Below are 27,500 nucleotides of genomic sequence, written 5' to 3'. Positions count from 1 at the left end.
AGGACGTGGAGCTGAGCAGCGCTGCTCTACAGAGTCCCGGGTCAGTACCGCGGAGCGTGATTGCAGGGGTGAAGTCGTTACTCAGAAAGGGTGTTTACCGTTTCCATGGCACTGGTCAGGGCGAGGCCGCAGCACCCCACCAATGAGAGAGGGCGGCTCCACGAACCCCCCCCAAAATGGATACGGTGAATCACTGAGCTCTTTGAACCAATCGAAAAATGTTCGGTTCTCCGCCGCTAAGAAAAATAAACAGAAATGATTGGTTAAAATCTGCGAGGCACTGATCCGCCCACGTTTGAGTTTTATGACACTACTCTGTAGTGGGCGGGGCTACGGCGACCTGTTGTTACTGTACGACCGTCGTGACAAACGGGAAACAACACAGCAAGGTAAAAAGAAAAAAGTATGGCTGTGCGGGTGAAAATGTGGTGTGAATAGTCAGCAGAATGGACCACACCGGGAGATAAAGGTGAAAATACCACCGCACCTCCTGCCACCCAGCCTGGGGCAGGAGCAGAACCGGACAGAAGAGGGAGAGCCCCCAGAAGGCCCTGGGGCGCCCTAATGTCGGCCGGAGCCAGGTGCTCCCCGTTCCACAGGCCTACCACACACCCTGGCCGACTAAACAAAAACGAACAGAACGAGAATCAGGGTCAGCATTCAATCACAGTCACGCGTTCCTGTCCCCGCTGGCTGAGGTAATGGGACGTGTAACGGAGTGACGTGTTTTTTTGTTTTTCCTGACGTGTCATTACATGTTACAGATGCGGGAAAGTCTGATCTCATTGTGAGCAATCGCATCGGATCATTTCCCGGATCCCTGACCTTTCTGCCCATGTCCAGGTTTTTCCCCTCTTCCCCCCGTACTTTGAATGGAAGGGACTTCCAGTTTGGCTGCGTGTGGGAGTGGCAGTGCGGAGGAACGGAGGTGTTCTCCTCGTTCTTGCGCAGTTCTGTAGAAACACTCTCAGTGCTTAATTCGACGCGATCACTTCACAGGTGTGACTGTATGACGGTGTGGAGGTGAGGAAGCGGGTGAGGAGGGTGAAGTTTTCCCCCGGAATGTTCCGCTCGGTCAACCACACCAGCTGGGCTAAGTTAAGACTTCTTGAACGGCCAACCAAACACGTTCCCCGAGTTCTCTATCTTGATTTATGTGTGTGTGGGTGTACGTGTGTGTATGCGAGTGGGTGTTCACACACCTAATTTTATTTAAACACAAACAGACACACACACACACACACACACACACACACATTCCTATTCAGCCTAAACTGCATCTTGACTGTAACCGTCAGTTCCATGCGTACTCCCCTGTAGATTAAACATGATTGGTGTGAACTGCGCTGTTGGCATTGTCATTGTCTGCCGATCTGTGTTGTTTCTGCTCTCTGATTGGTTGACACACGTGTGGGTGAAATTGGGGTAGCAGCCGTCCGTCTGTCCTGGCCTTCCCCGCGGACGTGGGCCGGCGATGTTAGCACGATGTTTACGGCATGTTGTGTTAGCGTTGCTAGCGCGGTCCCTGGGCGCGGCGGCATTCCTCTGCAGCTGTCGACAACATCATCTTCCTCCTTTAGCTGACGCTGTCGCCAGGGCCGCTTCTCCCAGCCCCGTCGCTACAACTGAGCGCGCTCAGGGCACTGACTCACCTAGGATCCACCCCCGCCCACACCCCAGAGCGGACATCTCAGACTCCAGACCCTGCTGGGCATTAGTGTGTTTCAGAGCCTAACTGAGGTCTCTGATTGGCTTCAGAGGTCACGCACACAAAGCCCTGATTGGCTGCTGAAAGATAACCACAGAAACCTGTGGCGTGTTGAGGGCTGGGGTTTGTGATCCCTGCTGTAGGGAGTCAGAGACGGTCTCTAAGCACACAGCCAGCCAATCGCCTTCCTTCCAAATGAGTGCTCCTGTCCTTCCCCCCCCGCCCCCCTCGCCTCACCACCTCCCAAAAAAAGAAAGTGCTAAAAAAAATGTGAGCGGTTATGTAGTCTGATAGGCCGGTTTGTTTCCTAGGCGATCTGGCCGCATCTGGTGTGTTGATGGCTCTCCTGTTACCGAGCGCAAGGAGACACCTCTATATTTCACCCGCTCGGATGACAAATCTGAGGGCGGGGGGGGGGGGGGGGGGCGGCGAAATGCAATTCAGCTCCCCCCTCCCTCCCAAAGGCATCGTTTAACATCTGAGACGGCATGGCTCACGCGTTCGGTTCCAGCGCCAGTTTAACTGCCCGGGATTTCCCTCCGTTAACGACACACAACTGCTTCTGCTTTCACATACCGTTTCCATGGTAGCTGTTCCTTTGTCTGTTTTTTTATTTTCGAATTTATTTTCAGTTCTGTTGCACATGGCACAAAAAAAAATCAGAGAACGAGGAGAACGGCCCATTTACTGTATCTAGAACGTAAGAGTGCATAATGAGGAGAACAGACCACTCGGCTCATCTGGAACATAATGTGCCATTAATTTGAAGGCCAGTGCCTGGTAGGCAGACAGAGAATGCCTCGGCTTTGCAGCGCATAAAATGACCGATAGGTGGCACTGTGTCATGGGGGCAGTAGCCTGCTTTGTTGGGCGTTAGCCGGATTAGGCCGGTTGGTGCCAAGATTTCTCTTTTTTCACCCAGTCTGGGGGGGGGTCTGTAATAACTCCATATGAGCGGCTAATTGCCAATGCAGGAAGTTTAGGGACGGAAAGCGTAATTAATCTGTCACCCCTCTCCTGCCATCCTGTTTCTATCCGCTTATTAGCGCCCTGGCTAACGGAGGACCAAGATGACAGATTTGAGAAGGAGACTTTCTCAAATCTGTCATCTTTAGTCTTCAGCCGTTGCCCTTTTAACATTTCCCAAAATAAGTGCATTAGCTGGAGAAATGTGCGTTTGCGTGGAGTTGTAAGGGAAGTGCGCTGTACGCTGCCGCCCACAAGATGGCTGATCACATATTATCCCCCTGAGTGCCTTCGTCCGGGATTATTGTCTGTGTTCGTTTAGAAAAGTGGGACCCCCCACCTGACTGACGTGTGGGAGTCCACCTGTATCACGACCCTCTGTGGGACCTGCACCTGCCTGCCAATGGCAACCAGACAGCTGTTTCTGTGTGCGGTCTGTGTGTGTTTGTCCCGGGCCAGTCTGTGCTTAACGGAGGGGTCACCAAAGACAACAGGCCTTCTAAACAAGCACACAGGACACAGGATAGAGACAGCACAGTAACACGGTTATGGCGTGTGTGTGAAACACAGGATAGAGGCAGCACAGTAACACGGTTATGGCGTGTGTGTTAACACAGGATAGAGACAGCACAGTAACACGGATACAGCGTGTGTGTTAACACAGGATAGAGACAGCACAGTAACACGGTTATGGCATGTGTGTGAACACAGGATAGAGACAGCACAGTAACACGGTTATGGCATGTGTGTGAACACAGGATAGAGACAGCACAGTAACACGGATATGGCGTGTGTGAACACTGGATAGAGGCAGCACAGTAACACGGTTATGGCGTGTGTGTTAACACAGGATAGAGACAGCACAGTAACATGGATACAGCTTGTGTGTTAACACAGGATAGAGACAGCACAGTAACACGGATACAGCGTGTGTGTTAACACAGGATAGAGACAGCACAGTAACACGGTTATGGCATGTGTGTGAACACAGGATAGAGACAGCACAGTAACACGGTTATGGCATGTGTGTGAACACAGGATAGAGACAACACAGTAACACGGATACAGTGTGTGTGTTAACACAGGATAGAGACAGCACAGTAACACGGTTATGGCGTGTGTGTGAACACAGGATAGAGACAGCACAGTAACACGGTTATGGCGTGTGTGTGAACACAGGATAGAGACAGCACAGTAACATGGATACAGCGTGTGTGTTAACACAGGATAGAGACAGCACAGTAACATGGATATGGCGTGTGTGTTAACACAGGATAGAGGCAGCACAGTAACACGGATACAGCGTGTGTATATCCCAGCAGCTGCCATTAGCGTGCTACGTGCTACGTGCCGTGCGTTTCGATGGGCTCGTCTTGCAGGCCAGGCACGGGGGGGAAAGCCGTGGCCTCTGGACTATGCCTTGAGTATCTTAGCTTAAGCCCTGAGGACTGTCTCTGCTAATCCTGCTCTCATCTCCCAAGAGGAGAGCTTAAAGATGTCTCATTCTTCATCTCACCCTCTCTCTCTCTCCCTCCTCCCCCTCCCTCCCTCTCTCCCCCTCTCTCTCTCTCCCTCTCTCTCTCTCTCTCCCTCTCCCTCCTCCCCCTCCCTCCCTCTCTCCCCCTCTCTTTCTCCCTCTCTCTCTCTCTCTCCCTCTCCCCCCCCTCTCTCTCTCTCTCTCTCTCTCTCCCCCCCCCTCTCCCTCCCTCTCTCTCTCTCTCTCTCTCTCTCTCCCCCTCTCCCCCCCCTCTCTCTCTCTCTCTCTCTCTCTCTCCCCCCCCCCTCTCTCTCTCTCTCTCTCTGCTGGTATAAAATGGTGGCCTTAATCAGTGCCACTACATCACCCCCCAGGCATGGCAGCTGAAGACCCTGCAATACATGCATTACATCACTCGTGTTATTACATATTAATTGCATGTTACTGATACCTTGACAACAAGAGTTATCAACAGAGAACCCCCCCCCCCCTTCTCTCAATCCTCCTCATTTCCCCTCCACACCTGCCCCCCATCCTGATTTTGGGATCAGCACTTTGCTCCCTTCTCCAGATATGTTGTCAGCAGATCTTGGGGTGTCAGGTGACCTTCCTTTTAGGGGCTCTGGTCCGATGCCCGCTGACTGCCTTAAACCGCGCCTACCCGCTGTTTTACATCTGCTATGTTTTTAGCTTTATTATTGATTATTTTATTGGTTCAGCCAGAGGGTCCTACCTGGGGTTGTAGTTACTGTATGAAGTTGTGTATGTTTAAACCCTCTACAGTACTGTAATTTACTAATATTTAATGATACCTCAACCTATAGGCCAGCAGAGGATGGGCATCCCCCTATAGCCGTGTTCGTCTCGAGGTTTCTTCCCGTCGGGGAGTTTTTGCTCACCACTATTTGAGGGTTTTTCTCCCTTTAGGGAGTCGTTTACCTCGTATGCTCTTTGGGGGCTTATGGCTGATGTTTCTTAATCCCTTCTGTTTCTATGTAAAGCGCCTTTGGGACAGTCTGCTGTGAAAAGCACGGTACAAATACAAATTGAATTGAATATGTTGTGTGTTGCCCTGCGATGGACTGGCGACCTGTCCAGGGTGTATTCCTGCCTTTCGCCCAATGTATGCTGGGATAGGCTCCAGCCCCCCTGCGACCCTGTTCAGGATAAGCGGGTTCGGATAATGGATGGATGGATGGATGTTGTGTGCTCGCGGGTCCAGAGGCAATGTCCTCCCCAGGAATGGAGCCTGCAACCTCCTGCTGTGTCTATCTGCCTCCCTGACCCTCCCTCTACCCTCCCTGTTAGAGAACACACTAAAGGGGGATCAAATCATCCATTGATGATTATTTACACTCAGTGAGCACTTTATTGGGTATTTTTTAGACTTAAGTCTTCTGCTGCTGTAGTGTTTATACGAAGAGGTTTGATGCATTGTGTGTTCAGAGATGCTCTTCTGCACACCACTGTTGTAATGTGTGCTTATTTGCATTACTGTCACCTTCCCATCAGCTTCAACCAGTCTGGCCCTTCTCCTCTGACCTCTCTCATTAACAAGGCGTTTCTGTCTGAACTTCGTAACTGCTGCTCATTGGATGTTTTTTGTTTTTTGCACCATTCTGAGTAAACTCTAGAGACTGTTGTGCATGAAAATCCTAGGAGATCAGCAGTTTCTGAGGTACTCAAACCACCCTATCTGCCACCAACAATCATTCTACGGTCAAAGTGACTTAGATCACATTTCTTCCCCCATTCTGACATTTGGTCTTAAAAACATCTTAAAAACAGCTGAACCTCTTGACCATGTCTGCATGCTTTTATGCATTTAGTTGCTGCCACATGATTGGCTGATGAAATATTTGCATTAAGGAGCTGGTGTACAGGTCTACCTAATAAAGTGGTCACTGAGTGTACAAGCTGCTTGTGTTTTATAGATCATAAACATGGTGGTGGGGAAGTGAGGGTGCCAGTCTGCCGGACTGGAGTCTGATGCACGTTTGAAACGCTTGTACATCGTGTACAGTAAGCGTGCCCAGTCTGTCTCACTTCTCTGTCTAATAGTGCTCCTCCCGTTCAGAAAGAGCTCCATTCTGCATGCACGGCACAGACAGAACGTACTGCAGTGTGTGTGTGTTTGTGTGTGTGTGTGTGTGTGTGTGTGTTTGTGCTGTATGTGTGTGCGTGTGTTTGTGCTGTGTGTGTGTGTGTATGCATGTGTGTGTTTGGGCTGTGTGTGTGTGTGTGCGCGTGTATGCATGTGCGCGTGTGTGTGCATGCGTGTGTTTGTGCTGTGTGTCTGTGTGTGTGTATGCATGTGTGTGTTTGGGCTGTGTGTGTGTGTGTGCGTGTGTGCGTGTGTGTGCATGTGTGTGTTTGTGCTGTGTGTCTGTGTGTGTGTATGCATGTGTGTGTTTGGGCTGTGTGTGTGTGTGTGTGTGTGTGTGTGTGTGCATGTGCGTGTGTGTGTGTGTGTGTGGTGGGGGTGTGAGACAGACCAGCAGGTGGCACAGTTTGGAGACTGAAAGTGTCTGTCGAGCTTCAAGAGAAGGTGTGTGTGTGCCGCTACTTCCAGACGGAGGAGAACAAAGAAAACCGGGAAAGCAGCGAACCCCGCCAGGAACGCCGCCTCGCCTGAAACCCTCACACTCCCCTGCAGACCTCCGCTCCAACCGCACTCCCCTCTGCAGATCTCCGCTAAAACTAAACGCAGAAAAGAGCTCCTGCTTCCAGAATCTGTCGAGTTTTAATTTGCGCAGTGCAATGCAAGGGGAGGGATCATGTCAGGACCACCGTGATGTTGAGAAAATGGAGGTGGTATTTTGGGGCTCTGCAGAATTTGGGTTTTATCTTTTATCTCAGCGTTGTTATTATTATTATTGTTACTATTATTATAATATGAATTTAACCCTTTAAGAACACATTCTTATTTACAAGGACGACCTGGCCAGGTGGGAGGCTGTTACCACGGTTACGACAGTGTGAACCCCCCCCCGCCTGTCTCCTGTCCTGAGTAAGGGTGAACATCTCTCTCCTCTCGAGGTCTGCCGTGTGTTTTGGGTTCCAGTCATTCTGCAGGCCAGTGGCCCACTCAGGTCAGGACCGGGCTATAATCACAGGTCCTGTGTGCGCCTCGCTCCACCATTCCCCTCCTTGACCTCTGACCCCTGACCCCTGAAATTTATCACCGCATCCAGCAGAGAGGTGCTTCCCTCCTCCCCCCCCCCGCCAATGGAGCGGGCCGCCCGTATATCAGGCCCCCGTCCTGCCTGCGGTGCCAGAGTGCCGCCCCCTCCTCCTTTTATTTGTCACTTTTACGGCTCTCGCTCCCCGTTGCTGGACTTTGTTTGACCTCTGACCCTCCTCGTTCCGGGGGCCGTTGTGTACATGCGCGCACGTTAAAGAGAAGAGAGAAAGGAGATGTGTGAAATGTGCGTTTGGCGGGAATGCCTCTGGCTCTCACACCTGCGCGTTTCTGTTTATCGCTCGCTTTAATCGCGCTTTTAACGCCGTGAGGCGTCGTGCCCTAACCCCCCCATTCCTCTACCGTCGTGCCCTAACCCCCCCCCCCCCCCCCCACCGCGGGCTCGGGTTTTACAGTTCCAGTCACAGAGCTATCCTCAGCCCTCTCTCAGCTGTGCGGCGGGGCGGAGCAGCTGTCCGCGGTTATTGTTGTTGTGTTTGTACACAAGAGGCTGAGCGCGAATAGAAGCTGGGGGGGGAGGGGGCTGCCTATTTAACCCCCCTGACCTTAAACTGTGCGAGGCGGGGCTCATCCAGACCCCTATTCCGGACCCCCCCCCCCTCCCCGCTTGGGACAGGCATCTCCAGTTCCGCTGGAGGCCCACGGAGCAACTTTGAGAGGTCACTGGACTTCAGATTATTATTCTCAATTCCTGCGAGGCCCGCAGTACTGCTGAACGGACATTAGGAGGCGCTGTTCCAACTCTTCCTTCTCCCTGTTTCACTTCTTCTTCTTCTTCTTCTTCTTCTTCTTCTCAGTGCTTGTTCCCACCTCACTCATCTTTTGACAGTCTGTTAACCTGCTTCTCCAGCTCGGTCCCGTCCTGCGAGGCGGTGGTGGTGCCGTCATCAGCCCAAGATGGCGGAGAGAGCCGGGGGGGGGGTGGTGGTGTTGACGTTCTGGATGTAGATTGTATTACTGCACTCCGACACGTGCGCGCGGTGACATCACTCCAGCACTCAGCGTCCGAGGCTCCCTCCTGAATGGCGGTAAGCGGGCGCGTAAGGCCGGGGTGACTGGCGCCGGCGCCTCCGTGTCTGGGCCTGACGGCGGGGGAGTGAATTAGCTCACTGCAAAATCAATCGGCCGGGCGCTCAGACGGGTCAGCGGTGCGTTTCCGGCGCGCGCCTCACGCCCCCGCAGACAGTACGGCTCTTCACGGAGGTCCGCTGATCCCGAGTGTTTACCGCGCTGAAGAATGGGACCTACTCCTGCGCGTGTTTCCCCCCGGAATGCCGGGAACGCTGGGATTCAGAACGCGCCGTATTCCTGCAGCTCTGTCTCCAGTACCTCCCTGTGCTTTTCCACCGCAGTCTGGCTACAAGCACCGCAGACATAGTTCTTACCTCGTTAATAGCTGGTAAAATTTTAATAGGAACTTTAAATTGAACTGTTAATGGGGCACAGCCTGTCGCCTAGCGGCCAAAGTGCTCGACTGGGACCCAGAAGGTTGGTGGTTCCAGCCCCGGTGTAGCCACAGTAAGATCTGCACAGCTGTTGGGCCCTTGAGCAAGGCCCTTAACCCTGCATTGCTCCAGGGGGGGGTTGGCACCTGCTTAGTCTAATCAACTGTAAGTCACTTTGGATAAAAGCATCAGCTAAATAACTAATGTAATGGAATGTATCCTTTTCAGAATCTACATATACAGAAGAGAATATAAAATATAATGTACTGTATTGATCCCCAGTTGGAGAATTTGTCTAACTACTAGCAGCAGACATTTTAGAAATGCATAATTCACATCTAATATGTAGATATAAAAATATATAGATCTTTTTTTATGTCTTTATCTAGATATAAAAACTAAATGCAAAGTCTGCCGACAAATGCAAACACAGACTCTGGATACAGCTGCAGTGGTGTGTGTGTGTGTGTGTGTGCTACAAACAGACTCTGTATGCAGCTGTTCTGGTGTGTGTGTGTGTGTGTGTGTGTGTGTGTGTGTGTGTGTGTTCAGTGCTACAAACACAGACTCTGGATACAGCTGCAGTGGTTTGTGTGTGTGTGTGTGTGTGTGTGTGCGTGTGTGTGTGCGTGTGTGTGTGCGTGTGTGTGTGCGTGTGTGTGTGTGTGTGTGTGTGTGTGTGTGCGTGTGTGTGTGCGTGTGCGTGTGTGTGTGTGTGTGTTTGTGCGAGCTACAAACACAGGCTCTGTACGCAGCTGCAGTGATGTGTGTGCGTGTTCAGTGCTGATGTGTTCTGTGAACGTGGAGGGTGTGTTGGGCGTTGGGCTCGTGGGGTGGTGTGTTGGGCGTTGGGCTCGTGGGGTGGTGTGTTTGATTCGGGAGGCTGCCTCCTATTGTCCCGGCCCGGGGGGTCGCTCCACACCCAAACCCCGACCCCCCCTGACGGCCCCGGCACACGCCCTCCCGGAGACACTGAGGGCGGCGGGGGTCCGTGGTGCCCCGGGACAATGAGCCAGGGAGGGACCCTCCACTCAGGATGTAACAGCCCCGCACAGCTGGCTTCCTCCTGGGGGGTACGGACCACTGTGTCCCTGTACTGGCACTCCTGTGTCCCTGCTCCAGGCTGCGTCTGTCCCGGGCCGGAGCGATGCTGTCCTTCCACAGTCAGAGTTCAGGAGAAATATAGCCTACACAACAATAACAGACCACAGAACATTAACAGACCACAGAACATTAACAGTCCAAACAACAATAACAGTCCACACAACAATAAAAGTCCACACAACAAAAACAGCAACAACAAACATCAGTGCCAGCACCACAGCCACAATGTGTTCCTTTCATTCTGTCCTGCACCAAATTTTTGGGAGGGGGGAGGCAGGGGGAGGGGGGAGGCAGGTGTCAGGACCCAGGGGCACAGGTCAGCTCTCCCCCGGGGCTGTTCTGGTCTGACCTGGAGGAGCCTGCCTGACCCAGTCAGCATATTGTGGTTCTGTGGGGGGTGGGCAGGTTTTCATTCACTTTGTGTTGGTGCTGAATTTTTCCCTGAGAAAGCAAGGTCTGTAGTGCTCCGGACGGGAAGTTTTTCCCGGAGAAAGCGAGGTCTGTAGTGCTCCGGATGGGAAGTTTTTCCCTGAGAAAGCGAGGTCTGTAGTGCTCCGGATGGGAAGTTTTTCCCTGAGAAAGCGAGGTCTGTAGCGCTCCGGATGGGAAGTTTTTCCCTGAGAAAGCGAGGTCTGTAGCGCTCCGGATGGGAAGTTTTTCCCTGAGAAAGCGAGGTCTGTAGCGCTCCGGATGGGAAGTTTTTCCCTGAGAAAGCGAGGGCTCTCGCAGTGCACACGCCAGCAGGAAGGCCTGGAAGGTGGCCGCATATTTGCGTGGTGACTCAGGAATGTGGTTACATGCCTTACACATGAGCAACGACAGAGCCAGGTCTCTGAGAGGGGGGGGGGGGGGTCTGCTCACGGCAAATGAGCTCATTCACTCTGCCAAGAGCTGGAACAGAGCGAGAGAGGGGAGGGGGGGAGAGAGAGAGAGAGGGAGGGAGGGAGGGAGGGAGGGAGGGAGGGAGGAGGGAGAGTGAGCAAGCCAGTGAGAGAGAGAGAGAGAGTACAACAATAGGGAGCCTGCACTTGCAGCCTCAGACAGACACACACGGAGAGACGCTGGTGGAGAAGTCTCTCGCTCTCTCTCTCCGCTCTCTTCTGACAGCAGGAGTAACAGTGGGAGGAGGTGAAGGAGAACAGGACAGCAGCCGAGACACTGCTCCCTCCGGCTGGACTCTTTTCCTCCTTCCTTCCCGCTCACATTCCCAAGCTCGGGAATCTCGCTCGTTTTTCGGGGGGAGTTCTGTGAAAAAGCGTGCCCGTGTTTTTTTTTTGTGCGTTTTCGGCGGAGCCCTGGTTTTAGTCTGGGCGGCCGGCGGCTGCAGACACACAGAGGCTGAGCTCGTGGGGGCGTGCGTGTGAGGGTTTTTTGGGGCGAGGGGTCTGCGGCGTGCCCGGATGCCTGTGGACTTTGTGATCGTGCCCCCGCAGAGGAGGTTGTGGTCGGAGATGAAGCTGAAGATCAGGGTTCGGAGGATGAAGGAGAAACGTGATCTCCGAGGTGGGTGTCCGGCGCGTGGGGGGGGGAGGGGGGGGTCCTCTCTGATCTGCGGGTACTACGGGGGCAGAGAGGGGTGGGTTTCTGGGGGGCAGTGCAGGTGGGCTTGATTTGGGTCATGTTTTGTTAATGAGGGACTGAACGGACACCTTTCTGCTCTTGGAGCAGGGGGCTTCCAGGTTTTGGGGGATTCAGTTGGGGCTGCTTTTGTTGTCAGAACCCCCCCTGCCCCACAGAATCCGGGGGGCTCCAGGTTTTGGGGATATAGTCAGAGACGGGGGGGGGGCTGTGGTTATCCTTGGCGATTCAGCCCTGCTCTAAAGCTCCTGTCTGCTTCTGCAGAGTGTGCATTAGTGTCTCTCTCTCTCTTTCTCTCTCATTTTTCTTTCTATTTCTCTCACTCTCTTTCTCCCCTCTCTCCTCCCTCTCTCTCTCTCTCTGACCCCACGTTGCATTCTGATTCTTGAATGTGCTCCTTTCATTTTTGGGAGGGGGGGGGGGGGGCAGGTGTCAGGACCCAGGAGCACAGGTCACCCCCCCCAGGCTCTCCCCTGGGTCAGCCTGTCTGACCCAGTCATCAAATTCTGGTTCAGTGGGGGGTGGGCAGGTTCTGATTCACCTCGTGTTGGTGCTGAATCCCCAGGAGTTGAAATGGGGGGGGCTTAGCCGGGGGAGGGGGGCAAGCCTGAGTTTTATTCAATTCCGTTCAGTCCAGTCCAGTCCAATTAAATTCTATTCCTTTCAGTTCAATGGTGATGTCCACACAGTACTATCAAAGCAAACATTGGACCTGCGGTATGTTAAAGTTAGCATCTGATTCACATTCACTGTCTGGTTTAGCACTCGGACGTGCGGAACACTGACATTGTGTCAGTGTCGGCGTAGAATTACAGACCGCTTAGAGATCGCAGGCACACTGACAGACCAGCCGCGTCTGATCTCGGATCAGCTCAGGAGACACTTTCCCAATTCTTCAGACGTCTCTACGTCGATTTCTCTCTTGAACTTAATGTGCGTTTTTAGTTCTTTGTGCGATTGCGTGCTTGCTCTTCCCTGTGGTGCACGAGCCGCTCCATCACCTGTGGTTACACTCCTGGAGTCTCCAGACCGCTGTCCAGCCACCACACCTGGGGCAAATACGTTTCAGATCCTTTCCTACGCTTCACTGAGCTTGTCCTGGTGCATTAGAACCGATGAAATGCTCTCAAAAAGTGCGAACCCGCCTTCTGGCCTGAACAGGCGAGAGCATAAAAACGTATCTGAATCCAAAAGCAGTTACGTGTTTGACCCAGATCTGGTATATGGATAGCTGTAAGGGCAGGTGCGTGTGAGTGACAGCTGCAGATTAAAAGATGAATCCCGTTCTCAATGATATCCTTTTTTTGGGGCGGGGGGCTTTCCCCTCTTTGTTTTAGCATGTGTCTGTGCACGCCTGCGATGATGTCATGGCTTCCCAGTGCATGCTGGGACAAGCATGGGGGCAGTTGGGAGACAGATGGAGGGGCTCGTAGGTGCAGCAACAACTGAAGCGTGAATCTCCATGGGGCAGTTAGGGGGCAGTTACTCAACCTGATCAGTGGTTCTGCCTCCCCAGAGACAGGGCAGGGGGGGTGAAATCTGCAGGAGTGGTTTCTGCGTTACACTGGGGCAATGAGGACCACGTTTTTACAAACGCAGTGAGAAATCAGTGCACACTATAGTCATAAAAATAATAATTTACATCAAAACTTTCTTTTCCTTCGCATCTTTCTCTTTGTATGGCGTCTTTAGCAGCCAGCCTTTGCTTTTAAGCGCAAGATGATTATTGTTTCTTTTAGTTTCGTCACCTTTACATTACGTTAAAGAAATGTTTTTACATTATTTTCGAAACTCGAGAATGACAATGCGAAACTTTGAAACAGTAAACCCATGAACAGGGAGGAAACATGAGGAAAACTCAGCAGCAAGACGGATTTTTTCATTTGATGCTGCTCCAGACGGCAGATGGCCTGTCTGTCTGAGCTGAGGAGCACAGTGGACCGGTTTTGTGTGGGGGGGGGTCGTAATGGGGGCCGTCACCAATTCCCAATCTGTGTGGCAGTGGCTTTGTCAGCAAGAACATGCATGAAACACACTGTGCGATTGGTTATCTCTGGGGGGTGCTCGGGTGGGAGGGCAGGATGATGTAATACATTAATGAGGCTCTGAGATGCACCTGCTGTCAGACGTCGATTCATCACAGAGATTGGGGTGGGGGTCGGGGGGGTCATGTGAGAGGTCAGTGTTCAGGTGGGACGGAGGTCTGCTTCACTCTGCATTTGGGGGGGGGGGGGGGGGGGGGAGTCCTGTAATCCCTGTACCCTCCGTTCCCCCAAATCCGGATTTCTGCCCCCCTCCCCTGCCCCCAATCCCACTGCAGGCTAGCCGATAGCCAAGTGGTTAAGGTGCTTGACTGGGACCTGGAAGGTTGTTGGATCAAGCCCCAGTGTAGCCAGTGCAGCTTTTGTCCCCTGCTTAGTCTAATCAACTGTAAGTCACTTTGGACAAAAAGTGTCAGCTAAATGACTGTAACTCTCTGACGGTCTTTCTGAAGTGCCCTGGAGTTCAGATGTTGAGCTGGTCTCCCTGCATCTGGCTGTTTGAGCAGTGTGTGAGCGATGCCCTCTGAGCGCTGTAGGAGGGTCTGACAGGCAGAGAGAGTGCAGGGGGTACGGCCCAAACCCCTTCATTTGTCCTCTAATGTCCCCTGCAGTCGCACAATCAGGAGTGCTCTCCAGCCTGTGATTAGTGCCTGTGTGTGTGTGTGTGTGTTTGTGTGCGTGTGCGTGTGCGTGTGCGTGTGCGTGTGAGAGAGAGAGAGGGGGAACAGTCTGTGTTCTAGGGCACAGGCTCAGACTGGACTGGATGTTCCCTCTGTGCACATGGTGTGCTTGCGTCGGGTGTGTGTGTGTGTGCAAGAACTCACCAATACGTTTCAGTTCCATTTGTCCTCTCTCTCTCTCTCCCTCTCTTTCTCTCTTTCTCTCTCTCTCTGTCCCTCTCCCTCTCCCCCTCTCTCTCTTTCCCTCTCCTCTCTTTCTCTCTCCCCCCTCTCTCTCTCCCTCTCCCTTTCTCTCTCTCTCTCCCTCTCCCTCTCTCTCTCTCTCTCTCTCTCTTTCCCTTTCCCTCTCCCTCTCTCTCTCTCTCCCCTCTCCCTCTCTCTCTCTCTCTCTCTCACCCCTCTCTCTCTCTCTCTCTCTCTCTCTCTCTCTCTCTCATGTGGGTATTTTTCAGACTGACCACATCTGAGGGCTGTGACTGCCCCTGTCCTCTCTTGTTTCCATGGTTATGGCGAGTGGAGAGGTCATGTGACGTGTGACACCGCGGTCTCTCTGAGTGCACTGAGGTCCTTTTGTTTGGCCCCGAACAGACCCTCAACGTTTCCGTAACGTCACGGTAACGTCATGGTAACGTCACCGCAATGTTGTACCCACACGATGGCTTGATCTGCAGACCCGCGTCACCTTTATAAAAATATGAATGATTAAATGTTCATAATTACTCGTATGTGCTCCTGTTTCTGATGTTATATGTAATGCTGGGGGAAAGGGAAGCATTTTTCCCTGCACTCTATGTGAGGAGGCCCGTGGCATATGGCGGTTGAACTCTGACCCCTGGGTGTCACAGTGTGAGATGAGATTGGGGCAGACATGGTGCACAGCTGCTGAGAGCCGCTGTCCCAGTACTGACAGGCCCACAGACTGAGAGATGATGTCATCACGGTCGGCTCTGCCATTTATACGTGGAAACAGACAGCCTTTCTCTCTGCTCTTAAAGGGCCAGTGCGTCTCTCTGCTCTTAAAGGGCCAGTGTGTCTCTCTGCTCTTAAAGGGCCAGCATGTCTCTCTGCTCTTAAAGGGCCAGTGCGTCTCTCTGCTCTTAAAGGGCCAGCGTCGCTCTCTGCTCTTAAAGGGCCAGTGCATATCTCTGCACTTAATGGGCCAGTGCTTCTGTCTACTCTTGAAAGAGCCAGCCAGGCCATCATTTTTTCCCAACCCAGTCAGTTCATGTCCCACCTACACTCCCACCAAATCTGTCAGCGAGCACCTTTGTGTTTAATCCCAACAGGGAGCAGACGGTGGTGAAAAGCGCCCTGTCAAAGCATCAGCGCTCTGGGTTAAAGTCCTCCCGCTGTGTGTGTACTTGCTATGCAAACTGACTCATACAGGCTCCCCTGGGCAGTTTCCCCATTGTTTGATTCAGTTACAGTTTGCCATCGTCACAGAGTACACACTAGCCTCACGGGATGGTGACATCATTAGTTGATTTCTGTCCGCACACACACACACACACCTGTCTTACACACCTGCCTTTCCTTGTGCAGCAGAATAACATCTACTGCCAGCCAGCAACAGTTGGATCCATTTCTACTGACACAGGGTGTATAGGCCCCAAGCGTGCCCCAAACTGTGTATGTTCGCCTTGGGTCTCTGTGCCACCAGGCCGAAGCCTGGGCTGCGGGTGATGACTGTACCCCAGTGAGCAGCACACCGAGCTGGGGCAGGTGGTGGATTGAGTGGCTGGGGCTGAGCCAAAGGGAGCAGTCGCATTGTTTGTTTGTGCCTGTGCAAGGGGCGATTAGGGTCCGGGAAGAAAGGTAGAAAAGGTATTTTTATCCACCCTTTTATTCACATTTTTTCAGAGCCAGAGCCAGTCTGCAATTAACTTTCACATCGATCTGTACCACGGGTGTTTCTTTTTTCTTTGCTCTGCTTCTCCTCTCCCGTTTGTAACCCAACCTCACGAGAGCACACCCTGGCATGCCTCGCTGTACCCACAATGCCCTGTGTGTACATTACCCCTCTGTTTGTTTGACACGTGGATTTGGAATGATACATCACCAGATCCTCTCCAAATGTTTACTTGGTACTTTTGTTCCATCACCTAGGTCATAGCATTGAGTTCCAGGTTGCAGTTTAGCCACCTGGAGAATCAGAACTGGGCAGGGAATGTTTGGGGTTTTAGCGTAGCCCTTCGATGGTGGATGACATATGGAACTTGAGCTGCCGAAGATGTAGCATAAAAACTTTTGGGGTTGTGAAAGGGCCACCTCAGCTCCTGGGGTGGAGGGAAAGGCCTGCAGGTGGTTTTATTTTGAGTCTGGCATGCCCCCCCACCCCCTACCCCTCCCCATTCCCCAGTGCTGATGTCATCGTCAGGCAGAGGAGATGAGGTCATGCAGGAAAGGGAGCCTGGAGGAGCAGATGCCAAAACCGGATCCGACTGGCTTTGAAAAGGGGGCGGGGCTTCCTCTTGCTTGCAGGGCACTCCTCACTTTTCCTCGTCTGCTCTTTGTGAGAGAGTGTGTGTGTGTGTGTGAGAGAGAGAGAGTGAGAGTGTGTGTGTGTGTGTGTGTGTGTGTGAGAGAGAGAGAGAGAGAGAGAGAGAGAGTGTGAGAGAGTGTGAGAGAGTATGAGAGTGTGTGAGAGTGTGAGAGATTGTGAGTGTGTGTGTGTGAGTGCAAGTGTGTGAGTGTGTGTGTGTGAGAGAGAGAGTGTGTGTGTGTGTGTGAGAGAGTGAGTGAGAGTGTGAGAGTGTGTGAGTGTGTGTGAGAGTCTGTGTGTGAGAGAGTGAGTGTGAGTTGAGAGTGCAAGTGTGTGAGTGTGTGTGTGAGAGAGTGCAAGTGTGTGAGTGTGTGTGAGTGTGTGTGAGTGTGTGTGAGAGAGTGTGAGAGAGTGTGAGAGAGTGTGAGAGAGTGTGAGAGTGTGCATGATTGTGTCTGTGTGTGTGTCTGAGTGTGTGAGAGTGTGTGTGTGTGAGTGTGTGTGAGAATGTGGCCAGTGACATCCCCATGGTGGATCCCCTGTAGGAATCCCCTCTCTTTTGGTCGGTTACACTCCAGCGCATTGTGTAACGTTATTGTTCTGCTGTCAACCAATCATACGCTCCCCAAATTCCCCCTGCAAATATGAAAATACAGGCCCCTAACTCTATCAGCACATAATGGATGACTAACCGCCAATGACAAAGAAGTAATCGCCAAACCTGTTAATTATCTTTTAACTGCCAGTTCCTCCTTGCACCCCCCCTAGGGCACTTACAACTGTCACTACAACCCCTGGAGCGTAACCGCAGCTTGACGCAAAAGAGGCGCTTCCACGTCCATCAGGCTTTAGTAGTTTGTTTAAAAGTACCTGCATTTTTTGGCGGCCAGGAACACCCTGCAGAAGTATTGCTTGTCAGGTTATGTCGTTACAGTCCATGTCATTTAGCTGAGGCGTTTATTCAAAGCGACTGACAGTTGATTAGACTAAGCTGGAGACAATCCTCCCCTGGAACAACGCAGGGTTAAGGGCCTTGCTCAAGTGCCCGGCAGCTGTGCTGATCTTATTGTGTTTAAGGGGGGATGTACCTTTCGCCACAAGGCTACAGACCTATGTCAGCTTTCATCCCTGGTGTGTCGGCTAACCGCGGCTATCTTGTCTCGTGTGTGATTTCCCAGGGGGCTTTGCAGCGTTCTCCTCCTGTTTCCCGGGCCTGTGCGAGGGTAAGCCCGCCGCCATCCTTCCCATGAGCCTCTCCCAGCCGTGCCTGCCGGTGGCCAACGTGGGCCCCACCCGCATCCTCCCGCACCTGTACCTGGGCTCACAGAAGGACGTGCTGAACAAGGTGAGGCGCCGCGGGGGATTGTGGGTAACGGCGGTCTCGCGCTGTGATTGGTCATGTTACGGTTTTTATTGCATGATTCATGGGCTCAGCGGTGGCTTTACGGCCTGCGCTTTATCTGAAAATTATGCATCGATTATCCTTTGCATCAGCTGGTTATGTGCTGACGTGAAGGCGCTGTGCCCCACCAGGGAGTTTTGAACCTGCAACCTCTGCAGGCCTTTCTGCTGGAACAGCACTGTTCTGCACTGCAGCCCTGTGTACATTCTCTGATCTCCGTCTGTCACAAGTGCTTATGGACTCATGAAGCTTCATGATGTGATTTTGCATTGATCACACAGTATTCACCATTCTGTGGCTCTGGAAATGTGTGTGCTTGTGTCTGTCTGTGTCTGTGTGCGTGTGTGTGAGTGAGTGAGTGTGTGTGTGTGTGTGTCTGTATGTGTGTCTGTATGTGTGTGTGTGTGTGAGTGTGTGTGTTAGTGAGTGTGAGTGTGTGTCTGTGTGTGTGTGTGAGTGAGTGAGTGAGCGAGTGTGTGTGAGCGAGTGTGTGAGCGAGTGTGTGAGCGAGTGTGTGTGTGTGAGTGTGTGTCTGTATGTGTGAGTGAGTGTGTGTGTGTGTGAGTGTGTGTGAATGGTGTGGGCTGTTTCCTGCAGAGTGCTCCATATGTCTCAGCTTCACAAAGGTGTAATTAGTTTCCGTGCCAACAGGAAAAAAGCGGGGTGGAAAAAGTGAGGAGTTAGTTTAGCAGGTCGGGGTTTTTTTGTTGTTGCTGAAGCCGTGTAAAATGGTGGCTTGCTGAGGTAACCTGCTCGTGACCAGACGGAGACAGGCTGCACCAGTAACCCTGTTTCGCCCGCCCTGGTTTCCTGCCATCTGTTATTAATTATCCCCGTTATATTCGCCCACCCACCGAGCCCAATCGCACCAATCCTGCGCCCGGGCTGGGCTGCACGCGCAGACACAAACCGCACGCCAGTTTCAGGGGCTCCCCCATAATTGGCCAGGTGCCTCCCCTCCCCCCTTGAATAAAGTCGGGAGGAGGACATTTCTGTTTTTCTGAGGCAGGCTATATTTGGTCTGTGATTCAGGAGCCAGGAAAATGTTAAAATATGCTATGTTAACATGGGGGCACCTGCAGACAAGGAGGCTAGAATTTGTGCGTGTGCGCCTGTTTGTATGTCGTGTGTGTGTGTGCGCCTGTGTTCATGCGTTTATGCCTGCGTGTGTGTGTGAGTATGTACAGTTAATTAGTTGACACTTTTATCAAAAGTGACTTACAGTTGATTAGACTAAGCAGGGGACAATCCTCCCTGGAGCAGTAATTAATGGCCTTGCTCCAGGGCCCAACAGTCGTGCACCACAGGCACTAGGCTATAGGTTGCTTCTTCTGAACTGTACATTACATTTTTTGTCTTTCGAAAGCTTGTTTTTGACAGTCCCCCCCCCCCCCCCCCGATCCCTGTTCTCTCGAACCCAGGACCTGATGGCACAGAACGGCATCACCTACGTCCTGAACGCCAGCAACACCTGCCCCAAGCCCGACTTCATCAGCGAGAGCCACTTCATGCGCATCCCCGTCAACGACAACTACTGCGAGAAGCTGCTGCCCTGGCTGGACAAGACCAACGACTTCATCGGTGAGGCCCGTGGCCCGTGGTCTGGAACGGGTGGTTATGAATATAATTTATTGCACAACTGAAACATGAACTACATGTTGCTCACAAGAACATGTGTTGGCCAGCTACCAGCGCAGACAGGCTGCCAGCACTAGCTGGTTGGCCAGCTCTTACACCAGCTTAGACCTACGATAACTCAGTGACGGCTGGTATAATCTGCAGGGCTTAGGGAAATATGGTAAAATACCCAAACCAGTTTTAGCTGAAATGCAGGATGTCCTGGGGAGTATTACCGCACCTCAGAGACCTCGTGGGGGCTTGTCTCCATGGAGACCGGCAGACCCGGTGGGGCTTGTGCTACATCTCCTGCCGAGGCCTGACACCCCTCTCTCTGCTCCTCTCCTCTGTTCCTCCTCTTCTCTCCTTCTCTCCTCCTCCTCTCCTTCTTCTCTGTTCCTCCTCTCCTCCTCCTCTCTTCCTCTGTTCCTCCTCTCCTCCTCCTCTCCTCCTCCTCCTCTGTTCCTCCTCTCCGCAGACAAGGCCAAGGTGTCGAACTGCCGCGTCATCGTCCACTGTCTGGCGGGAATCTCCCGCTCGGCGACGATCGCCATCGCTTACATCATGAAGACAATGGGCCTGTCGTCGGACGACGCCTACAGGTAGCGTCTCGCAAACCAGCCCGCCTTCTGTCGCACCTTTCATCTGGAAACGTGAGGAGGCCGATCACGTCAGCGCAGAAAATGAGCGTCTCTGAGGAGTCCGGCTGACGTAACCCACCTGTCGAGTGTGAACACGTCGTGTAATAACGGAGAACAAAAGAGCAAACAGTGATTTTCAGGCTTACTGCAGCCGTGTGCGTGTGCCTGTACAGCCTGCAGGCATTCCTGTCGATTATCGGCTCTTATAAAATACTTATTTTCACCCGTATTCATTAAAAATATATATTCTTTGTATGATTTTATGTTTAATTCCACTGGAAATTCTCAGAGATCTGAAGAAGTGATTACTTGACTATTGTGCGCGTGTGTGTGTGTGTGTGTGTGTGTGTGTGAGAGTGAGAGTGAGAGAGAGAGACAGAGGCAGACAGACCTGGGCCAAATATGTTATTGTTTTGGATTCAAATGCATTTCTACACTTTACTGAGCTTGTCTGGTGTGATGGTGCCAATGAAACACTCTCAAAGTGTCAATCAAGTGATCAATTGAGCACAGAAAAGTATTTGAATCCAAAACAATGTCTGGTGTGTGTGTGTGTGTCTGTGTGGTGTGTGTGTGCGCTGTGTGGTATCTGTGTGTGGTGTGTGTCTGTCTGGTGTCTGTGTGGTGTGTGTGTGCGCTGTGTGGTATCTGTGAGTGGTGTGTGTCTGTGTAGTGTCTGTGTGGTGTGTGTGTGGTGTGTGTGTGCGCGTGTGTCTATGTGTGTGAGTGTGTGTGTGATGGGTGTGTGAATGGGCTGACCTCTAGAGAACATCATCCTCCTCCTCTCCTCCTCCTCATCCTCCTCTCCTCCTCCTCCTCCGCTCCTCCTCTCCTGCAGGTTTGTGAAGGATCGCAGGCCCTCCATCTCGCCCAACTTTAACTTCCTGGGGCAGCTGCTGGAGTTTGAGAAGGACCTGCGTCTGCTCTCGGCCCTGTCCTCGGGCCCCACGAGGGCCGCTCTGGAGCGGGAGGACCTGGACCTGGACCCCGAGACCCCGGGGCAGGAGGGGGGTCTGAAGAACGGGCTCCCCGGTCTGGGGGTGCAGTCGGAGGCCCTGGGGGGCGAGTCTAAGCTGGCCTCCCCCTCCTCGCTCCAGCAGGGCTTCAACGGGCTCCACCTGTCGGCCGAGCGCATCCTGGACACCAACCGGCTCAAGCGCTCCTTCTCCCTGGACATCAAATCGGCCTACTGCCCCCAGGCCACGCCCACCCTGGCGCTCACCCCCGTGGACCCGGAGGACGTGCCCAAACTGTGCAAGCTGGGCAGCCCCGAGAGTGCCAACGGGGTGTGCCAGTTCTCCAGCACGTCGCCGGACAGCCCCGGCTCGGCCGCGGAGTCCCCGGTGGGAGAGCTCTCCCGGGTCAGGCAGCGGCGCAGGGGGAAGGCCGTGGGCAGCGCGGGGAGCTCCCCGGCCCACTCCCTCAGCCTGAACCTGGGCCGGGCCGGGGGCGGGGGCGGGGGCGCGGGAGCCCCAAAGGCCGCCGGCCCGGACGAGAACCTGAAATCCTCCCTGCTGCTGAGCCTCCCCGGCGCGGGCGGAGCCTGGACCAAGCACCGCGACACGGCGGCGGCCACCACCCCCGACACGCCCACGGGGGAGAGCCCCTGGCTGTTCGGCGGGGAGCCCCCGGGGGGCGCGGGCGGGGGCGCGGGGGGCGCGGTGCGCTTCGGGAGCAGCTCGGCGTACGTGGCGTTCAGCTGCAGCGGGCTGGCGGGGGCCTGCGAGGCCGTCAGGCTGCGGGACAAACCCCGGGAGCGGCCCGAGTCCCGCGGCAGCTGGCACGAGGACGCGCCCGGGAACGCCGCCGGGAACGCCGGGAACGCCGCCGCCGCCGGCTCGGCCGCCGGGGACAAGCAGTTCAAACGGCGCAGCTGCCAGATGGAGTTCGAGGACGGCATCTCCGACACGCGCTCCCGGGAGGAACTGGGGAAAATCGGGAAGCAGTCGAGCTTCTCCGGGAGCATGGAGATCATAGAGGTGTCCTGACCCCACCTCTCCGCCTCTGGAGACTGCATCACACGGATTTTGGGGGGACAGGACCTGGCAGGAAAGACAAAAGGGATAAGAGGGAAACGAGACAAGGGGGGGTGGTTTGGGTGGGGGGGGTTAATTTATGATATCTGAATCTATTTTTCGCTGTGTTGCGTTGGGTGACTCTTGAGGAGTGCGCACTCCCTCTGTCTCTCTCTCTCTGTGCTGGGGAGTGGAGCGGGGGACCGGCCTCTCGCGACAGCGCCCCCTAGCGGGCGTACTTAGCACAACACACGGCCGTGCGGCCGCCCGCCCGGCCCGGTGTGCGCGTTAGTGAAGACGTACAAACACCTCTTTTTTCAGGAAAATCGACACGCTTCCCTCAGAGCGGTCCCGCTCTTTGGCGGGCCGCTTTCGGGCGCGGGGGGGCTACGACTGTTCGGGTTTCGCGTGCCCCGTCCGCGGCGGCTTCGAGCCGGACGAGACCCGGGGCGGGAACACCAGGGACTTTATCTCCCGGCGATGGTGCTCAGAGGTACTCTGTGAATGAAGGATTCTCCGCGGGGGCTGCTTTGCCGTAATCCGCCGCATACGCGCCGAGACGGGCCGTCGCACCATAACCAAAAACTCTCAGCGGCCACCGCGGAGGAGTGCAGCTACGCCCGCGCACCCGCGCACCCATTGAAGGAAGCCAATCACAGCAGTGCACCCACAATGCACCTGTGACACTTTCTCAGTGTTAAACAGAAAAAAGACAGAAAAAAAAAAAGTCACACTCAAGCTTGAGATTTAATTTTGTGAGGACATTCTCTGATGGAGGTAGGGGGGGGGCACCTAAAATGGCGCTCTGTAAATGTCTGTGCCCCCTCCCTCAAGTCACAATGAGCATGCTCAGTACGGCTGGCAACCGACAAGGCTAGAAAGAGCTGTCTCCAAACAGCACTATGCTTTATATATACGCACATAAATATATATATGTAAAGAATTTTACTGCAATTTTAATGGTCTTTTAATATTTTCTCCATTATAATTTTAATTTATTTTACCTGTTCATTCTGGCAATGAGAAATTATATATGTTTGTGGACGATTTATTTTTCTTTTGGTTTTAACTGTATGGTATTTATGAAACAGACATACACAAAGCAATACAAGGTGGTTCTCTGCTTTTTTTTTCTCTACATCGACATTGGGAGGCTGAGCTCTTGGGTGTTATATTTGAGGATTAATGCACTTTCTCCTACTTATTTTTTATTTGTAATTTTTTTTTTTGAAAACACAAAGTGAAACCATAGCTCGCAGGTGTCCTACAGTCTGCTGTGAGCCAGGGGCGTCCCGATGGTACTGTACTGCAGGCGGAGAGCCCAAACCCTGCCTCGTGCAGGTGTAGTCCTGCATGTGGCCGGCGGACTGTTCTGGAAGCCTGTGAAGGAGAGCGGAAGCTGAATGCATGCGCCTTACCTGAGCATGGCGTTCACGGCACGGAGGAGACAAATAACCTGGGAGACTACGGGAAGGGGAAGGGGGAGGGGGGGAAGGGGGGTGTTTTAGTTTTGTTTCATCCATCATTTCTGCATCATATTTAAGAATCAATTATTTATTAGGACCTTGAGCTTACCCAGGGGAGAGGGTGTGAAAGAGTGAACGTTTTGGGAAGGAGGGAAGGAATCAAGAGACGCACTTTTTAAAAACGAATACACACTTTTCTGGACGGTTACCCAAACTCACTTCCCGGGTGTATGTGACTGTGGTGCCTGAAGTTACTCACACACAGTAGCTTGGCTCGAGGGCTGGTAAAGAACGGAGCCTTCCTGGTTGTGTTTGACTGAGCCGTTAGCTTATGGCTACTCACAGGTGGAGCTGAAATGCTGTGTCAATACATGATTAAAATTTAAAAAACCAACTGAAGTAAAGATATGCAGGTGTGCGGAAAGTACAGAAGTTGCCCTGCCAGTGTTTAGACTGCCACAGCTTCAAAGCCTGGAAATGGATACACCTGGTGCTCTCTGAAATCCATGGGTCACGCCCTCAATCCCATAATGCATTGCCCCAGGCCAGGGGGGCCCCCTCAATACAGTGCAGACAAAGCCGCTAAAATACTCCTCACAGACCCCCTTTCCTTCATCTCTGACACAAAGGGAGCAGGTACACACAGGTAACAGGGTGGTTTGTACAGGTAACAGGTACACACAGGTAACACAATCACACAGGTAACACTTTCACACAGGTAACATAGCTACACACAGGTAACACGTTCACACAGGTAACATAGCTACACACAGGTAACATGCCTCACATAAAGGTTTGTTCTCAGGGGAGTTCCAGTGAGCCAGCCCTCCACTGCACACCATGGGTACAGAACATTAGCACACGCACTCTCTCGCTCTCTCTTTCTCTCTCTCCCTTCCTCCCTCCCTCCCTCTTTCTCTCTCACTCACTCCAAAGACAATTACATGAGAGAAAGGTTTTTCTCCACGTGAATGGTAGTCGTGTGCCCCTTGCAATGAAATAGGTTCATTTATATGTATTTCTTGGTAGGTCATCCACCTTGCGACCTTTAACCTTTGACCTTCTCTTTGTGCTGCTGTAAGTTCAGATCCGGACGGACTGTTCTGTCTGTACCCCTGTGTGACATGTTCCTCTCTTTCTTTCCAGTTCTCTGTGTCTTTAAAGAATATTGTTGTTATTATTATTTAAAACTTATGTAATGAAAGATGCAGGCTGTCCTGATTATTATTATTATAACTGTTGTTATTGTGGATTATCATTATCATTATTATTATTATTATTATTATTATTATTATCATAATGTTGTAAATAGCAGCATATCTAAAAATGGATGAATTTAGTTAACTTTTTAAAAATAAAATTCAGATACCTTAGGCTGCTTGATGCAAAATACCTCAGGTTCCACTGAAAGGCTTCCCCCCGTCCCCCACCTTGTACCCGTTTTGTGAAAATGAAACAAAAATACAAACAGAAAAAGATACCTGCCTCTCGGTTGTGTTCTTCCTTGTCATAAAATCTGGCTTTTACATTTTTATTTGTTGTGTCAGAGTTGCAGTATTGCATTTCTCATAATGTGTACAGTACGTTCAATGGCACTTTGACAACATTTACTGTAAAGAACAACTTTATCACTGAAAATTCTATCTAAATCTATGCCAATGTCTTATACATCCATATTGAAAATCATGATTTTATTTGCTATGAATGGAAGCCCACCTGAAATTATCATGCTGCATTTTAACCTGCAGTACCACACAGCTATTTAAAACCCAGAATTCACCTCTCCTTGCAAACTGTGTCGTCATGATAGGCAATCATGCAGATGTAGCTTACTCTTCGTGCAGTAAGCTCATTTTAGAATCCGTGTCGTGGAATTAGAATTTATCTCCATCTTAGAGGAGGGCAACCAATGGGGTGAGATTTCCACACCTGGAGGGGATTATATCGATGTCTTTTGGTTCATATCAAACTCTTTTGGCTCGAGTTTTCACCTTAACCCTTTAAATCGGGATGATTAGGTGGCACAGGTTGAAAGAGCCAGTTTGGGAATTTAGCCAGGGACCCCCTACTCTGCGAAGAGTGTCTTCAATGACCAGTGAGTCAGGGCCTCGGTTTAACATCTAATCCGAAATACGGGACAGTAGTATGTGGCAGTGTAATACATAAGCATTTACGCAGTTAAAAACATCCTAATCACATATTTGTGGTCCTACACCATAAATGGATCAAATTAAGACGGTGTAACCAGGTGAGGTGAGTGAACCGTGTGTAAAAAGCATCACCTGTGCCGCTAGGTCCTTCCTCAGTGGGACCTGTACGGTGAATGGTTGGCATTTATATAGCGCCTTCATCCAAAGCGCTGTACAATTGATGCTTCTCATTCACCCATTCATACACACACACTCACACACCAACGGCGATTGGCTGCCATGCAAGGCACCGACCAGCTTGTCAGGAGCATTTGAGGGGTTAGGTGTCTTGCTCAGGGACACTTTGACACAGCCCGGGCGGGGGATCGAACCGGCAACCCTCCGACTGCCAGACGACCGCTCTTACTGCCTGAGCCATGTCACCCCCAGTAGCATGCGTGTCTCTCAAAGTGTGAGCCGTGTTTTTCCGTCTGTCTCGTGGTGCTACCGCGATGGGCTGATGGGTGTTCACAACTGTGTACACAGGTGTAAACTGCACCAATGAGCCGACACCTGTTCTTGAATAAGTCATAAGTCAGCGAGACGCCGGACACAAGCGTGAGCTTCCTGGCGCATCCGTGTTGCTAACACTCCTGGACGAGGGTAACAGAATTGGCCAGTTTAACAGACACCGGGTTAAGCCTAGTCCTAGACTAAATTGAGTTTCCTGTGGAGAATCTCCATTAAAATATTTATTTAGTCGAGATGCCAGGCTGAATATGTGCTACAGCCCCTGAAGAAGACCCTGACGCACCCCTCTTCCACCCCCAGATGGATAACCCACACCCTCCCCCTGGCAGCAAGGATACTCTCCCACAGTACCCTGAGGTGAGCCCCCCGATTTCAGCCACCCCCCCCCACTCACAAAACCAGCCTGTGATACACCTCAGTCAATGGCTCCAAGTTACGCACGTTCAAATCACACCCTGCTAAAATCACAAAATGGCACCCTGATGCTCACGTACAGGTGGAGGTGTGTGACAAAATGGCACCCTGATGCTCACGTACAGGTGGTGGTGTGTGACAAAATGGCACCCTGATGCTCACGTACAGGTGGAGGTGTGTGACAGAATGGCACCCTAATGCTCACAAACAGGTGGAGGTGTGTGTCAAAGTGTTACCCTGTCGGTCACTAACGGGTGTGTGTGTAGAAGTGTCACCCTGACATTGACATACAGGTGGAGTTATGTGACAAAATGGCACCCTTCTGTTCACTAAATGACGTGTGTTGAAGGCGGCAAGCTAGGTTTGCAGCAAACCGATACTATTGAACAAATTAATACAAAATTATCCGAATTCAGTCGGATGCCAGCTAGCTGATTAGCTGCTTTCCGATAATGTTTTTGAAAGGTAAGAACAAATATTACCTTGGAATAAAGGTGTGTTCTATGAGCCAAATAATTGTCAACTTTTCGCCTCTCGCCGTCTTTCCCGTCAGCAGCCATTTTAATTTGCCTTTTCGAACTGTTAGCAAAGGTTCCTGGTG

The 27,500-nt window shown here is 52.2% G+C and overlaps 1 protein-coding gene across 2 annotated transcripts in view; it reads left to right on the top strand.

Moving 5' to 3' along the window:
• The window catches only part of dusp8a (dual specificity phosphatase 8a), a 56,013-nt gene extending 33,601 nt beyond the window's left edge, over positions 1-22,412 (top strand). The window contains exons 1-5 of one of the 2 annotated variants that reach the window (XM_061222348.1): positions 10,958-11,405; positions 17,863-18,029; positions 19,508-19,667; positions 20,182-20,305; positions 21,183-22,412. In XM_061222348.1, coding sequence (XP_061078332.1) covers positions 11,303-11,405; positions 17,863-18,029; positions 19,508-19,667; positions 20,182-20,305; positions 21,183-22,332 — 1,704 coding nt within the window. In that variant the 5' untranslated portion in view covers positions 10,958-11,302 and the 3' untranslated portion in view covers positions 22,333-22,412. Of the gene's footprint in view, positions 1-10,957; positions 11,406-17,862; positions 18,030-19,507; positions 19,668-20,181; positions 20,306-21,182 lie in introns of those variants that run through there. The other variant, XM_061222347.1, reaches the window with a different exon arrangement.
• Positions 22,413-27,500: the final 5,088 nt, after the last annotated feature.

This window comes from Conger conger, chromosome 15 (assembly GCF_963514075.1).
Source record: "Conger conger chromosome 15, fConCon1.1, whole genome shotgun sequence".
Lineage (NCBI taxonomy): Eukaryota > Metazoa > Chordata > Actinopteri > Anguilliformes > Congridae > Conger > Conger conger.
Note: the sequence above shows the minus strand (reverse complement) of the source record. Positions and strands in the feature narration are given on the sequence as shown.